The 16,832-nt window shown below is 50.8% G+C and overlaps 2 protein-coding genes, 1 long non-coding RNA gene and 1 pseudogene across 4 annotated transcripts in view; 3 read left to right on the forward strand and 1 right to left on the reverse strand.

Annotated features, from left to right (window-relative positions):
* Positions 1-16,832, forward strand: part of LOC306815182 — a 152,501-nt gene that overhangs the window by 122,699 nt on the left and 12,970 nt on the right. The window lies entirely within an intron of this gene.
* The window catches only part of LOC306815179 (class I histocompatibility antigen, F10 alpha chain-like), a 181,250-nt gene that overhangs the window by 82,545 nt on the left and 81,873 nt on the right, over positions 1-16,832 (forward strand).
* On the reverse strand, positions 248-10,116 carry LOC306815196 (class I histocompatibility antigen, F10 alpha chain-like; the record flags this gene model as incomplete). Its single annotated transcript, XM_079331814.1, has 2 exons — positions 248-500; positions 9,963-10,116. 2 exons carry the CDS (start codon positions 10,114-10,116, stop codon positions 328-330), a joined length of 327 nt encoding a protein of 108 aa, XP_079187940.1. The 3' UTR covers positions 248-327.
* LOC306815197 (ephrin-A4 pseudogene) lies at positions 5,294-5,920 on the forward strand (annotated as a pseudogene). The gene has a single exon. The product of its transcript is annotated as an ephrin-A4 pseudogene (transcript).

The following is a 16,832-nucleotide window of genomic DNA, read 5'->3' on the forward strand; positions in this document are numbered from 1 at the left end:
ATCCACATGCCAAATCCATGGATCCCAACTCCACAGGTGCCATCCCAGCCTAATGGATCCACGTCCTAACCCATGGATCCCCATTCCAACCCCAGAGATCCCATCCCATGCCCACAGATCTCATCCCAGTCTCTATGGAGCCCCAGAGCCTGATGGAGACCTACAGATCCCATCTCAACCCCACAGATTCCATCCCAGCCCCAACAATCCCATCCCAGCCCCACAGTTCCCCCACTCACCCCTCTGGTTGTACCGATCCCGCAGTATCTCCAGGCCCCTGGCCTTCACGTGCTGGTGCCCCTTGCAGATCTGGGTCTGCCCATCCCATTATCCCGGCTCTGCTCCGTCCTTCATCCACTGTGTCAGCGGCTCCATCCGGCCCCGCTCGCTGTCGTAGCGTGTGAAGGGGATCCCATCCAGGTACCCAACGGCCATGAACTGGGGGATCCCCGGGCTGGGCTCTGACACTGCCACATCCAGGTAATGCAGGGAGTGGAGAACTGGGAGGACACAGAGATTTGGGGGGGTTGAGGGGTCATGGATCAATGAAAGGGGAACTGGGAGAGCAGGAAAAGGGGTGCATGGTGTCCCAGTGTCCAGGAATGAAGGCTCAGGGGACTCACAGTGTCAAGGAAAGCAGGATACAAGGAATGAGGGTTCCAGGGGACCCCAGTGTCAAGGAAAGGGGGTCCAAGGGTCCCCAGTGACAAGGAAAGAGGGGTCACAAGGTGGGGAGACCTGGGATGGCTGGAATGGGGGGCTCAGGGGTTCTTGACGAAGAGGGAAAGGGGGCCTGGGGGCTGAGAAAAGCAGGAATGGGGGTCCAGGGGGTCTCAGAGTCAAGGAAAATGTGGGTCTGGAGCTGGGGAAGGCGGGATGGATGGGAAAGGGGGTGCAGGGGGTGGGATTGGTATTGGATAAGGGAGTGCAGGGAGGTGCCTTCCTTTCCAGCGGAACTGGGAATTCAGGGGGGTCCCAGAGCCAAGAATCCCCCCTGGGAGCCTCCACGATACCCCAGGGACCCTCCCAGACCCCCTGGGACCCCCCGCAGGACGAGCAGGGGGTGGAGATCTCGGGAGATGCAGAGATTTGGGAGTCAGGAAGCAGAATGGGGAGCCGGGAAGGGTCCAAGGTTCAAGGGAGGGACTGGGAGAGGCGGGATGGGGGATCCAGGGGGTCCCTGTGCCCAGGAAAGGGGCTCCAGGGGTCCCCAGTGTTGAGGGAATAGGGAGGCTGGGGCTGGGAGAGGCGAACGGATCCCGGAGGCGCAGCCTGGGAGACGGGAAAGAGACCGAGGGAGTGCGGTGGGGGAGGGGACGGGGGAAAGGGGGAATTCCAGGGAGTTCATCTGGATCCCATTGGATCCCCGCTGAGACCCCCCTGAGACCCCTGGGACCCTCTGGGACCCCGTTTCGGGAAGCGCCGGGAGTGGAAAACGGGGGGACACGGAAAGTTGGGAGGTTCGGGGGGTCCATAGGTCAAGGAAAAGGGCGGGACTCGGGTCTGGGAAAAGCGGGATGCCCGAAAAGGGGGTGCAGGGGGGTCCCAGGCCCGGAAATGGAGATTCGGGGGTATCGCAGTGCCCGGGAATGGGGGTTCAGGGGGGTCCCAGTGCCAGATGAGGGGGTTTAGGGGGGTCCCGGTGCACAGAAATGGGGGTTCAGGGGGGTTTTCTGCTGGGAAAGGCGATGGAGAGGTAACAAGACCGAAAATGACGATTCAGTGGTTTCTCCGTGCCCGGGAATCAAGGTTTAGAGGATTCACAGTGCCCGGAAATGGGGGTTCAGGGGGTGCTGGTGACAAGAACAGGGGGGTTCAGGGGGGGTCTCCGTGTCAGATAAGGGGGTACAGGGAGGCCGGTGCTGGGTTAGGGGATCGAGGGGGGTCACACGACGCAAAATGTAGATTTCGGGGGTTCACCTGCCCGGGAATGGTGGGTTAGGGGGTTCCCAGTGCCCAGAAATGGAAGTTCAGGGGGGCCCCGGTGCCCAAAAATGGGGGTTCAGGGGTTCCCGTACTGGGGAATGTGTGCTAAAGAGGAGTTTCCTTCCCGGAATTCGGGGCTCAAGGACGTTCTGCTGCCCGAAAATGGGGGTTCAAGGGGTGCTGGTGAACAGAAAATGGGGGTACAGGGGGGTCTCCGTGCCAAATAAGGTGGTACATTGGTGGGGCCGCTGCTGGGGAGGGGGATTGAGGGGGGTCACATGACCCAAAATGGAGATTTCCGGGATATCCCTGCCCAGGATTGGAGATTTCGGGGGTTCCCGGTGCCCGGAAATGGAAGTTCAGGGGGGTCCCGGTGCCCGGAAATTGCGGTTCAGGGGGGTCTCTGTTTCGGGGGTCCCACTGACCTTTCGTCGCGCCCCCCAGGAGCCCCAAGAGCAGCCCCAGCCCCAGCGCTGGAGCCATCGCAGCCGTCCCCGCTCGCAGCTGTGGCGCAGCTCGAGAGACCCGAAAGCGAAAGAGACCGAGGGAGCGCGGGGGGGGGGGGGAGGGGAAAAGGGGGAATATCAGAGAATTCCTCTGGATCCCCGCTGCGACCCCCCTGGAGCCCTCTGAGAAACACCTGGGACCCCCTGGGACCGCCCTGAAGAAAGTGCCGGGACTGGAGAACTGGGGAGACACGGAAATTTGGGAGATCTGGGGGTGCAAAGGGAAGGAAAAGGGCGGGTCTGGGGGCTGGGAAGGGCGGGATGCCCGAGAAGGGGGTGCAGGGGGTCCCCATGCCGAATTAGGGGGTGCGGGGGGAGTCCCCATGTTGCCATTTGATATAACAAATTGTATTAAAGTAATAATAAACCTTAGTAATTGACATTAGTTGACATTAGTAGTAGTTATGCTAAGGCTTAGTAGGCCGCATGTAACCGGCAGATGAACTTTATAGCGAATTTTGTAATGCAAGCAGTATAGTTGTGAAATAATTACTTATCTTAAGGAGTGTATCCATTTATCTAAAGAATGCACCTTTTGGCAGAATCTTAAATGTCAGAGAGATTATGGTACCAGGTATCAAAAATGTGGTAAGAATCTGTTAAGATGAAGAAATCGTGTAAAGAAGCATATAAAAACCCTGTGAATTTTCTGACAAATGGGGCTCTGTCTCTGGACGCTAGTCCACAGGCTCCCGAGGCCTCAATAAAGCACCGCATAAACAACTTCGGTTGTTTGTGTTTTCTTCGGATCGGGCAACAGTTTTCTGGCGACCGCGGCAGGACTGGGGCGGTTCGCGTTCTGATCCACTCCACGCCGGCACCGAGTGATTCTCGGGGAGTCATCGGTTCGTGCCCGACCCCCGCGCCTGGCGGACGACTGCAAAAGGTAAGCCCGAAGGTGCTTTATTTTCTGGTTCTGGTTTTGGGTGCCTGCTCATAAGACGAGGCGGCGATCCTCGCAGGGTTGGGCTAAGACGTCTGGTTGGTCTGGAAAGCCTAGGCGCCGGCTGTCAGACGCGGCGAAAGCTGCGCAGGTCCGGCACTTGCCCCTCGCGGCGTCGAGAAGTGGCAAGTTGGATTGGTCTGGTATATATTCTGGTATTTATTCTGGTATTTATTTATTTCTGATGTGTGAGTGTGAGTATGTGGTATGATTGATTCTGTTAAACTGGTAATATTAATTGTGGTTATTATTGTTCTGTACGTTGCTGCATATTGGTTGTTGCGATCGGTTGCCGAGTTGTTGTACAGTTGTAAGTGAAACCGGTTCAAAATGCCATTTAAAGCATTCAAATCTATGGTTCAGTACTCTAAGGGTATACCCAGAAATACACCGTTAGAATGTCTGTTGAAAAAGTAGAAAAGTAAAGGGTTTGATTATCGTAATCATTAATGGCCAAAATATGAGCGAGAGGGGCCGGCACGGCCAGAAAATGGTACTGTGAATTATGATACCCTGAACTCATTAATGCAGTATTTAAGGAAAAATGAAAAATGGGATGAAATGCAGTGTTTAGATTTGTTTTATTTGCTGCGCCGCAAAAAGGAGTGGCAGACTGAATGTAAAATAATGGTATTGGAAAAGAAAAACCTGAATGTGGGGGGGGTTGTAAAGGAAAATCTAAGTGTGTCCAGTGCTTAGCCTTAACCTCTTGACCAGAGAAAGATTTGTCTTTAATAATATCACCCGATGTGCCTGCTGCTTCGTTCCCTCCTGCTGTCTCACCCCCTCCGGCTGTCTCACCCCTCCCCTCTGTTTCACCCCATTCCTCTCTGTGTCCGCCGTTGCCGGAGAGCAGTGAAGAGGAAAAGGAAGGAAAAAGGGGGCGAAAGGAGGAGGTGGCGGGAATGGCGGTAGTGCCCGGGAATGTTGGAAAAGTTGTTGTGCGTTCCCCAGCCCCTTCCCCTGTTTCTCCCCAGAGTTGGCAAGGTGCCCCGCTCGCGGCTCGAACTAGACAGGAACGTAAGAATCATGGGGAACTCCGGCTTATTGTCCTGGAAAAGTAGCGCGGGTAGTCAGGGTGATTGTTAAAGCTCGCTCCGGTGTTGTTTTTGATGCGTAATTTTTGTATAAAAGGAATATTGTTGAAAATGCTCATCGGGCTAAGTTTAGTTGCAATGGCTTACAGGAGATTTATAAGAATGTTGAAATCTGCTTCAGGAATGTATAAATCATAGTTTGTGTTATTTATTAGAGGAGAAGCAGGCAAAGAAAATTTTCTGCCTTTATTTCTCTCCTCTAAATCGGTTACATCTTTATGAGAAAACATTCAGATCTCCCTGAGTATTAAGGAAATCATTTTTTTATGGTAATTAATTTAGTAAGTCTTTGTTGCACCATTTACAGTCTATATAGAATGAAAGCTGAAATTTCTAAAGGGGCTGAGAAGACTCCTGATTTAGGAGTCAAGCTCGGCAGGAGGAATCTTAAGTGGAAAGGCAAATGGAAAAATGGGCCAAATTTTAAAGGAATTTTCTGACCCCACAATCTGTGAATTCCCAACTAAAAAGAAGAAATAGTGTTGCGGGCAGGGGAAGGGGGAGCGTGCTCGGAAAGTGATCGGGTTGCATTCAGTTGGGAGAGCCGTGGGTGGCTTGGTGCCGAACAATGATCCAAAATGGGATCCAAACAGTGGTGAGGGAAGAAAATTTATCAGGGAATATCAGGAATTGTTAGTAAAAATTAGGACTAGAATGCCCAAAACGTTAAATTGGTCAAAATTGTATTCAGTCAAACAAGGAAACTACAAAGGGGACCAAAACCAGGAAATTACTGACAAGTAGATTTTTCAGAATTACCGAAGGCACGGAACTACAAGTATCTTTAGTGTATGTGTGCACTTTTCAGGCTAGTCTGAGCCATGTGCCCCGCGCCGCTGCTCGAGCTCCTGCTCTGGGTGCCGCTGCTCTGGGCGCCGCCAGTGCACGGTTTTCGCCACAGTATCCACTGGAACGGCAGCAACCCCAAGTTCCTGCAAGACGACTATTCCATCCAAGTGGCCATCAATGACTACCTAGACATTTACTGCCCGCACTACAAGGGGGCAGTGCCCGCCGGCCAGGCGGAAACCTTCACGCTTTTCATAGTAAACCGGGAAGGTTATCGTGGCTGCTACGAAACCCCTGGCGCCCTCATGCGCTGGAAGTGCAACCAGCCCCGGGCTCCCTTTGGGCCCGTCCGCTTCTCCGAAAAGATCCAGCGTTTTACCCCCTTCCCACTTGGCTTCGAGTTCCAGCCCGGAGAGAACTACTACTACATCTCCGTGCCCAGCCCCGAAAGTGCCGGGCGGTGCTTAAAGCTGCGCGTCACCGTCTGCTGCCAAGGCACCACGGCAAAGCCGGTAACAAAGGTGCCCAATTCGCAGCCTCAAAAGCGCAAAGAGCCCGAAAATACAGTGCCTGCCCGGGGCACCGCGGTCCCATCGCAGTCCTGCAGCCCGTGCCTGGCGTTCTCCTTGGTGGTGTTATTGATTGCTCTTAGATCTTGAACTAATTAATTGGTGCGGGATCTGGGGGCAATTAATAATATTGCCAAAGACATTCACCCAGTGGTTGCCAATCCATATACTTTGTTAACATCTGTGTCAGAAAAATTTAAATAGTTTTCTGTTATTAATTTGAAAGATGTTTCTTCTGCATCCCTCTGGCATTCGAAAGTAGGAAATATTTTGCATTCAAGTGGGAAAGTCCTGACATTGGAAAAAAGACAGCTCACCTGGTCCCGGCTGCCTCAAGGTTTCAAAATAGTCCTACGATATTTAGAAATCAATTGGCAAAGGAATTATAGAATTGGAAGACTGCTAAGATAAGAGAGTCACCATTCTCTTATGTCATTCTCCAGTATGTAAATGATATTTTTCCTAGCAGCAGAGCTACCGGGTGTCAAGAAAAAGGTACAACTGATAAAATCAAGTGTGGTTTATCTTGGATGCGAAATCATGCAAGGATAAAGAAAAAGGCCTTTGAAGGCTTAGGCCTCCCAGATCTAAACAAAGAATTTCAGTTATATGTGAATGAAAGGCAAAAGTTAGCACACGGAGTTCTGACTCCAGAGACTTGGATCCTGGAAACACCCGGTAGGGTATTTCAAAACAACTAAATTCAGTCAGTGCTGGATGGCCGTCATGCTTGCGGGCAGTTACGGCCACGGTGATCCTCATCCAGGAAGCCAGAAAATTGACTTTGGAAGAAAATTAGAGGTATTTGTGCCTCATATGGTACTGGCAGTCCTGGAGCAAAAGGGGGGTCATTGGCTTTCGTCCAGCAGGATGCTACAATGCCAAGCAATCCTGAGAGAACAGGATGATGTAGAACTGAAAATGACTAATCATGTTAACCCAGCAGAATTTCCCCGCAGCAAGCAAGAGGAAGGAAAGTTGGTGCATGATTGCATGGAAGTGATTAAACAAGTACATGCAAGCAGAATCGATTTAAAGGATACTCCAATGGAAAACCCGGATTGGGAACTGTTTACTGATGGATCCAGTTTTGTGAAAAATGGAACCAGGTATGCAAGGTATGCTGTAACTACAGTAAAACAGTGGAAAAAGCAAAAGCCCTGACTCCCGGAACCTCAGCCCAACGAGCAGAAATTATTGCATTAACAAGAACTTTGGAATTAAGTGAGAGAAAAAAAAAAGGGGGGTAAACATATGGACTGATTCTGGATATGCTTTTGGAGGTGTACATATTCATGGAGCTCTATGTATTACTCCAAAGGCGTATTTTAAATCAGTGGTTGTAATGCATGTTAAAGGACATCAAAAGGAAAATAAAAATCTACAAAGAAAACCGGATGGCAAATTGGACGGCTCGAGAAGTAGCCAGAGAAGTATGGACTCAAATGGCTTTAGTACCAACTAAGGTGAGCCCAGTAACTCCACATTTATTACAGGAACCTAAGTACTCCCCAGACGACGAAAAACTGGCATCACTGCTGCTGGCTCAGAAGAATAAAGTGGGATGGTATGTAACCGCAATGGGACAAGTTGTAGTGCCTGCCAGAATCATGAAAGCAATTCTGAAAACAGAACACAATAAATGCCATTGGGGAGCAGAGGATTTGGTAAAATTTCTGAAAAGAGAAGCAATTTCTAACCAGATGTTAACATTGGCAAAAAGGGTGAATGCTATGTGTTCAACCTGTTTGAAAAATAACCCAATAGTTAGAAAATATGCCACCGGAAAATCCAGTGCATGACATTCAACCAAGTGTTTAGGTCTAATATAAAATTCTCGCACTAGCATTTGGCAAAAGTTCTTTATTAGAGTAAAAGTTACCTTTGCGTTTCTACTCCCTCAGGTACAACTTGGGTTCCTACCAAAAATGATACCAGAATGGGAACGAAACTCAAAGATTTGCCAGCTACGAAATAAATTGTTTTTACAAGACGCAGTTTTTGAACTCCAGCAAGTTATTGGTAAACCAATCAACATTAATTGGGACCGTCCGGACATTTCAATAGCCACTGGACTATTAGATAATTGTGAACAATCTATAATTAACAAAAATCTAAATTTGCAGATAAGAAAGTGCTGGAACTGCAAAGGGAAAAAGTGTACTGGTAAAGCGCTAGTATTGTTACATTGTGGAAAGTGTCACTCTACAGTTATAAAATCTCAGTGGGGTATGTCACAACCTTTGTGTACTGCTTGCTCTTGGAGAAATCGTGCCCTAACCTGGCAAACAGAACTGAGAACAGCAACGGGAGCCCGCAACACGAGGGAAGCCCTGTTGTTAGTAGAAAACAGGGCCAATTTATATAGAATACATTGTAAGTGGAGAATACAGAACACTGTGAGAAACATAAAAGATTGGAGAAAAAGTAAAATATTGGGATATTGTTGTGAAAAAGATACTGTTGGATTAATACGTACCGAGCTTAGGGAAAACCTACCTTCTATAAATTCAGAAATAACCAAAGTCATATTTGGCATTGAAACACTTGATATAAAATAATCGAGAAAAACAGTATGGTCTCCGCTACTAGCCCTTTTAGAACTTGTCTAGTAAAAATGCCAGACTTTAAAAATCTTAACAAACTTTGCACTACTTAACATCTGAATGAGTTTCGTCCATAATACAGTACATTCTGTTAATTGTAGTCTTAATATTAATTATCTGGTTAGTGTATAAGTGTGTTTTAGGAGTTATTGAAAGAGAAACCAGACACACCAGAAGGGTGATAAAAGCTTCGACAAGAACCAACGAGATGCACCTATCTCCTCCGAAGTATGAAGTTGCTATCAGGCAAGAAAATCCAGCATTTGAAAAGGAATCCAGCATTTGAAAGACCCGATGATAATGAAGAATTGAGCATCCTTGCAGAAAACTGAAGAATGCTCAAAAGGGGGGAAATGTTGCCATTTGATATAACAAATTGTATTCAAGTAATAATAAACCTTAGTAATTGACATTAGTTGACATTAGTAGTAGTTATGCTAAGGCTTAGTAGGCCGCATGTAACTGGCAGATGAACTTTATAGCGAATTTTGTAATGCAAGCAGTATAGTTGTGAAATAATTACTTATCTTAAGGAGTGTATCCATTTATCTAAAGAATGCACCTTTTGGCAGAATCTTAAATGTCAGAGAGATTATGGTACCAGGTATCAAAAATGTGGTAAGAATCTGTTAAGATGAAGAAATCGTGTAAAGAAGCATATAAAAACCCTGTGAATTTTCTGACAAATGGGGCTCTGTCTCTGGACGCTAGTCCACAGGCTCCCGAGGCCTCAATAAAGCACCGCATAAACAACTTCGGTTGTTTGTGTTTTCTTCGGATCGGGCAACACCCATGCCCAGTAATGGGGGCTCAGGGGGTCCCGAGGTCAAAGAAAATGGGGGGCTGGGTCCCCGAAAGGGGAAGGGACGGGAAATGGGGTACAGGGGGGCACTGGGGCTGGATAAGGGGGATCTGGGTGTGCAGGAAATGGGGTTCGGGGAGGGTCTCTTTGCAGGTGATGGGGTTCAAGGGATCCCGGTGTCTGAAAATTGAGGTTCAGGGGGGTGCCGGTGCCCAGAAATGGGAGTTCAGGGGGGTTTTCTGCTGGGAAAGGCGATGGAGAGGTAACAGGACCGAAAATGACGATTCAAGGGTTCCTCCGTGCCCGGGAATCAAGGTTTAGAGGATTCCCAGTGCCCGGAAATGGGAGCTCAGGGAGTGCTAGTGATCAGAAAATGGGGGTTCAGGGGGGTCTCCCTGCCAGATCAGGGGGTACAGGGGGCCGGTGCTGGGGAAGGGGATCGAGGGGGGTCACACGACCCAAAATGGAGATTTCGGGGGTTCCCAGTGCCCGGAAATGGAATTTCAGGGGGGTCCCGGTGCCCGGGAATTGCTGTTCAGGGGGGTCCCGGTGCCCAGGAACGGGGGTTCACTGAGGTCTTTTTGCTGGCAAAGGCGATGGAGAGGTAACAGGACCCAAAATGAAGGTTCAGGGGTTTCTCCGTGCCCAAGAATCCAGGTTTAGAGGATTCCCAGTGCCCGGAAATGGAAGTTCGGGGGGTCCCGGTTTCGGGGGTCCCACTCACCTTTCGTCGCGCCCCCCGGGTCCCCCTGGAGCCCCAAGAGCAGCCCCAGCCCCAGCGCTGGAGCCATCGCGCTGCTCCGCTGCGATCCCGCTCCCAGAACTGGCCCCGCCCCCAGCGCTGGCCCCGCCCCCAGAGCCGCCTCCGGCCCCGCCATTGGCGCCGCTATTTCCTGCCCGCCAATGGAAGCTCAAAATGTCAGTGACGTCACGGGTAGCTGGGTAGATCCCGGTCTCTCGGGTTGGGACGCGGAAGCGAAAGTGACCGAGGCAGCGCGGTGGGGGAGGGGAAAAGGGGAATATCAGAGAATTCCTCTGGATCCCTCTGTATCCCCGCTGCGACCCCCCTGGAGCTCTCTGAGAAACACCTGGGACCCCCTGGGACCGCCCTGAAGAAAGCGCTGGGACTGGAGGACTGGGGGGACACGGAAATTTGGGAGATCTGGGGGTGCAAAGGGAAGGAAAAGGGCGGGTCTGGGGGCTGGGAAGGGCGGGATGCCCGAGAAGGGGGTGCAGGGGGTCCCCATGCCGAATTAGGGGGTGCGGGGGGAGTCCCCATACGCAGTAATCGGGGTTCAGGGGGTCCCGAGGTCAAGGAAAATGGGGGGCTGGGTCCCCGAGAGGGGGATCCCGGTGGAAATGGGGTTCAAGGGGTGCTCCTTGCGGGTTATGGGGTTCAAGGAGTCCCGGTGTCTGAAAATTGAGGTTCTGGGGGGTCTCAGTGCCCAGAAATGGGGATTCAGGGGGTTCCAGATTCCAGATAAGGGGGTGATGGGGTTTTCAGGACTGGGGAACGGGGTACAGAGGGGTCCCGGTGTCCCGAAATGAACCTTTAAGGGGGTCTCTGTGGCTAGAAAGGGGAGTTTGCTCAGAAATGGAAGTACAGGGGGGTCCCCGTGCCCAGGAACGGAGGTTCAGGGGGTCCCGGTGCCGGTCCCGGGGCCGATTCCGAAGCCGCAGCTTGGGAGACGCGAAAGTGACCGGGGGAGCGCGAGGAGGGGGAGGGGACAGAGGAAACCCCGGGAATTCCCCTGAATCCCCCTGGGGACCACCCAGGACTCCCCGCAGGACGAGCAGGAGGTGGAGAACTGGGGGGGACTCAGAGACTGGGGGGTCTGGCGGCGTCCAAGGGTCAGGAAGCGAAACTGAGAGAGCCGGGAAGGGCGCAAGGTTCAAGGAAGGGACTGGGAGAGGCGGGATGGGGGGTAGCAGACTCCCAGTGGGATGTCAGCCTTGTTGGCCTTGCCCTTAATCCTCACCCATCGGGACTCAACTTCATCATCGTTAGTTTCAATAGCTATGACATCCAAAAACCTCCCTAAGACAAAGGGCCACCCCTCCACCTCTTCTCTCTTCTCTGTCTCTTCTGAAGAGTTTGTAGCCATCCAGTGCAGTGCTCCACCTGTGCCAGTCATCCCACCACGTTTCTGTGCTGGTGACTCCATCCCAGCTCTGCTGCTGCACCACGGCCTCCAGCTCCTCCTGTTTGTTACCCAGCTGCCTGCACTGGTGTACATGCACCTCAGCTGGCCCACTGATTTAGCCAAATATCTCTATCAAATATCAAACAGTGCAAGCCACAAGAGCTGATGGCTCAGCTGATCTGGAAGGCAAGGATAAGAGTGTGTGAGCTGGCTGGTTGTGACTTGGTTTGTATTCACCTCCTGGTCAAACTTTCTTAGGAGGAAAGGAACTCTCCCGAGATGCTGAGCAAAGAATGTTCAAGCACTTGCTCCAGAGCAATGCCAACCTCCAATTATCTGTGGACAGCTACAGTGGACAAATATCAGTCCGTGCCCCATCTCACAGATTGTTTAATGAGGAATTCCACCTCATTCCTCGTGAGAAAAGGAACCAGAGGGCACTCAAAGCTCTCACAATGTTCAGGGACGAGTCCAGGGTGTCCTACAAGTCGATGGTGACCCGGAGAAATCCCCAGACTCAGCATTGGGAACCTGATGTTGAGTTTGTGGAGGGGTTGCCCCAGGTGGCTGAACTGGCTGCAGCTGTGAGAGCCTTTGAGAAGTTCTCAGAGCCAATTCATTTGGTAACTGACTCAGCCTATGTGGCAGGGGGAGTGTCCAGAGCAGAGCAGGCAGTTCTCAACGACATTGAGAATGAGCATCTCTTCAGGTTGCTTTCAAAACTAATTTATTTAGTTTCACATTGTCAGCATCCATTCTGTGTGGTGCATGTGAGGTCACACTCCGATTTGCCAGGCGAGATCACAGGAGGGAATCATAAGGCAGAGTCCCTGGCTGCCCCAGCTGAGAAAGCACAGCTCTCTGACATCTTCCAACAGCAAAGCTGAGCCACCAGCAATAGCAGCAGAATGTGCCAGGTGTGATCCATCAGTTCCAGCTCACACAGAGTCAGGCTCGAGCCATTGTGGCCACTGTCCCAGCTGCCAGCTCCAGGCCATGCCAGCGCTGGGTGGGGGGTTGGCAGCTGTGAAGTGTGGCAGACAGACACCACACACATTCCCAGTTTTGGTCACCTCAAATATGTTCATGTAAGCATTGACACATATTCAGGTGAGGTTCTCCTCTGCCCACACAGGAGAAAAGGCTGTGCATGCCAAACAACACCTAGTGCAAACCTTTTCAGTGCTGGGGATCCCTAGGGAAATTAAAACAGATAATGGCCCAGCATATGCATCCAAGGAGTTCCTAGAGTTTGTCCAGCAGTGGGGAGTGCAACATAAAACTGGCATCCCCCACAGGCCAAGGTGTGATGGAGCCCATCAGACACCCAAGCAGATCCATCCAAGACAGAGCAATTCAACTGTGTGGATGTCTCCACAGCAGAAGCTCTGCAAAGACACGTTTACTATCAATTTTCTGAATTGTTCATTTGAAAACATGAGACCACCTGTGGTATGTCACTTTAACAGTGATAATCAGTTCAGATTGTCCCAGCGTCCACCAGCCTTGATTAGAGACCCAGAAACTTGGGAAACCCAAGGTCCCTGTGAGCTCGTTACCTGGGGTGTGGTTATGCATGTGTAGCCACTCCCTTGGGCCCTCGGTGGATTCCCCAGAAGTGGGTGAAACCTTTTGTCCCCAAGCATCCAGCTCTGGCAGAAAGGGAAGAGCAGCAAGCAGCTTTGCTTCAAAAAGAAGACACCACCTGAAAGAAGAGAGAAAATCTTCCTAAGATGTGGCTACATTCCAGCAGACACAGAGATTTTTAACATGCTTTTAATATGTTTGTTTTTCCTTTTAGAGAAAACTTGATGCATTTCTTTTACCTTTGGTTAAACAAAAAAAGGAAAGATCTTGTATTTCACTGATTTAGATGGAGAAAAATGTTTTGTTCTGTACTCCGCTAAATTCTGTAAAGTTGGTTCAGCCCTCCCTTAGCCCCTCCCCACCAGTTCAACCCCATTGGCTGCAACTCAGTTTCCCCTCCCCTGACCTAAGATTTGAAATTCCTCACCACTCCTTTGTTTGCCCTCTTTTTCCCCTGCACCCCTTCTGGAATAAAGCTTGGATTATTCCAGGAAGAAGAGCTTCCTTGGTCTTTTGCTTTCTCTGTGCCAAATTCCCTCCATCTCTGACTCAGAGCTAGCCAGAAGAATGGTCAGAGTGGGGGGATCACGGCACTGCAGCCCCATCAGACTCTCCCTCTTTAAAGCAGGGGGAAGGGTTGAGGGTTTGTCACCAGCTGAGGAAAAGTGCTCCTTTAGCATCTTGCCCATCTCCTTCACCAGAACCCCCATCCACTCCAGGTGGTTCCTTTCTGTGGTGGGCTGTGGGGCATGGTCAGGGCCTGGGGCAGCATCCCAAGTCTCTGGGGCTGGGTCTGGCTCTGGGGCAGCATCCCTATTTCCTAGGTTAGGTATCAGGGTTGTTATCCCAGTCAATCCCCCCTTATCTTTGAGTGCTAAATAGAACAGGCCTATCAGCAACACCAGTCACTGTATGATAACATTAGCATTTAAAGTGGATCTGAACTCCTTGAAAACTGGTGGGGTGGACTGAAAAAATTGGGTGATGGGTTGGGGGAAGATTTCCCCTGCTGTCACTTCCTCACAGTAAGTGCCATTATTGAAGTAACTCCAAAACCACACAGTTAGAGTGTGATAACTCGAGATCCATGGGGCTATGTTCCAGAGGAAGTTAAAAATCCATCAGTGCCTCACCTGATCAACCCACCAAACAAATCAAATAATAGCTACAGTAATTTTGGTGAGGGGACGAATGTTCAAATAAGTGCTTGCAAATGGGAGAGATGTATCTCTGATCACATGGAGCCCAAGCCAGATTAACTTGGACAACATGATGCCACCTAACACAAAACCTTAGGTAACTCAAGAACTGTTATTCCTTTCTTCACCCTGCTCTCAATGCCCTCAGGCCCCACTGGGCACCAAAATCTGTTGTGGTTTGGAGGACAGATACTTGCCAAGAAAGGCAGGAGCTCCTTCCAGGATGGGGAATGTAAACCCCCTCCCTCCTAATTATTATAATTTTGCAATCAGGAGCTCTCAGGCAGAGATATGGGGTACGAGCAACAGCATATATCTAACCAGACACACAAAAACAACAGCAGCTATGAAAATGAACAACAAACAGAACAGTAACTCAGTTCCAGTCCTTTTTGGCCACAGACCCTTTTCCTGTGCCCAGTACTGGTGCTGGGGGCAGGGCAGGTCCCGTGCAGCTGTGGAGGGCTGGGACAATGTCAGCAGCGTCCCAGGTGGGAGAAGGGTGGAGGAAGGACTCCCCGCTCAGCACAGGGCTGGTGGCACTCGGCTGCATGTGCAGAGGCAGCAGCTGGAGCGGGGCAGGCAGCAGTGCAGTGTCCCACAGCACAGAACCGGCTCCTGGGCTGGGATGGGGGGCAGCGAGCAGCCCCGGACATCTTCCTGCAACCCACCGGGGAGCACGAGGGCCAGACCCCGCCCAGACACCCCCAGCTCTTTGGCCGTCAGCCATCATGAGCTGGGGTGCAGCACAACAAGCTTCCTTAGCATCATAACAGGGAAAATTCCAGAGAGAGAGAAAGGAAGGGAACAAACCCCAACCCCCAACACAGCCACAGCAGCCTTAGTTCAAGGGCCCCTGTTTAGATAAGGGCCTGCAAATGGGAGAAATAGAGACACAACCATGTGCCACCTGAACCAGGGCAAGCTAGAGCACATGATGCCACCCAATGAGGCTTTATATCCAGCACACCAAAATTAGGTTACTCAAGAAGTGTTACCCTTTTTTCTCTCAATGCCCTCGTGCCAAATATAGGATGCCAAAATTTCTCTTTGTTTGAAATACATGTGTCTGCTAAGAAAAGCAGAAGCCTCTCTTGCAAAGGACAATGTAAACCCCCTCCCACCAAATTATTATAATTTTGAAATTAAGCAGGTCTCAGGGAAAGATATCGGAATAGTAAGAACACTTATTTTCCTAGGAAAATTAAAATAAAAATATAGTACTACAAAAAAAACCACTAAACCCCAAAACACTGTAAAAGTCAGAATACAACCTGACACCCTGTCAGTCAGGGTGCTGGAGCAGCCCCATTAAATGCTGGCTGCAGTCCTGGAGTGAGAGATGTGGTTCTGTTGCAGCAGTGCTCTTGCAGAAGGATGCAGTTTTCCTTCCCTCAGTGGTGACCCCGTTGCTGTCGGGTCATGGTGGAGCTCTGTGAGAAGCTCTTCCCACACTCAGGACACTCGTGGGGCATCTCCCCACTGTGGATTCGCCGGTGGGCAGTGAGGGTGGAGTTGTCCTTGAATCCCTTCCCGCAGTGGGGGCAGGGGAAGGGCCTCTCCTCTCTGTGAACCCGCTCATGTCTGAGGAGTTTGGAGCTGGTCTGAAACCTCTTCCCACACTCAGGACACTCCCAGGGCCTCTCCCCGGCGTGGATGCGCTCGTGGCTCCTCAGGCAGGAGCTCTGCCTAAAGCTTTGCCCACATTCTGAGCAGGGGTGGGGCCGTTCCCCTGAGTGGATCACCTGGTGTCACATCAGGTGGGAGATGTCACTGAATCCCTTCCCGCATGTCCCACACTCGTAGGGCCGTTCCCCAGAGTGGATCCTCTGATGTTTGATGAGGTTGGAGCTCTGGCTGAAGCCCTTCCCACATTCAAAGCACTTGTGGGGCTTCTCCCCTCCATGAGGCTTCTCCACCAGCTCTGAGCTCTGCCTGCATCTCCGGCCGCCTTCCCGGCTCAGGGAGGGTCTTTCCTCCTCGCAGCTCCCTGGGCTGGGTTTGCAGCCCCTCCTCATGAGGGATCTCTGGGCCTTTTCCTCCTGCTCCATCTGCCCACACTTTGGGAACAAAAAAATCCTGGTTTGGGGGAAAAACAAGAGGAGAGGGCATTAGGCTGGGGGTTCCTCTCCTTGCCCAAGTGCAACTCAGGAAGACACTGGGTGTCCTGTGTGTGTCAGAACCTGCAAAACACCAAGATGCAGCCCAAAAATCCTCCAAACATCACAACACAGATGAAAATCCCACCAAACAGCAAGATTTGGCCAAAACCCCAACCAAAATAGAAAGATTCAGCCCCTGCTAAAAAAAAAACAAACAAACACACCAACATTTAGCCCAGTAAAGCTCACAAAGATCAAGATTCACCCCTGTGATAATCAGGGATCCCTCTCTCTGGTCACCTGCTGCATGTGATGGGGACAACGCTCCTGGGTCTGGGGAGAGGCTGCAGACACAGGGAGGGCTGGAACCTTGTGCTGCTTCCTGTTTCTGCTCCTCTTCCTCCTCCTGTGTCCCTACTCTTCCTCACATTCCTCTTCCTCCTACTCTTCCTCCTTCTCCTGCACAATCCCACCTTTTCCTCCCACGTGCAGCGTTTGACCATTTGCATTGGGATTATTTGTGTATATATGTTGGTGACTCTTAGTGATATCAAAATTTTGG

Source organism: Erithacus rubecula (genome assembly GCF_903797595.1).
Source record: "Erithacus rubecula genome assembly, contig: scaffold_105_arrow_ctg1, whole genome shotgun sequence".
Lineage (NCBI taxonomy): Eukaryota > Metazoa > Chordata > Aves > Passeriformes > Muscicapidae > Erithacus > Erithacus rubecula.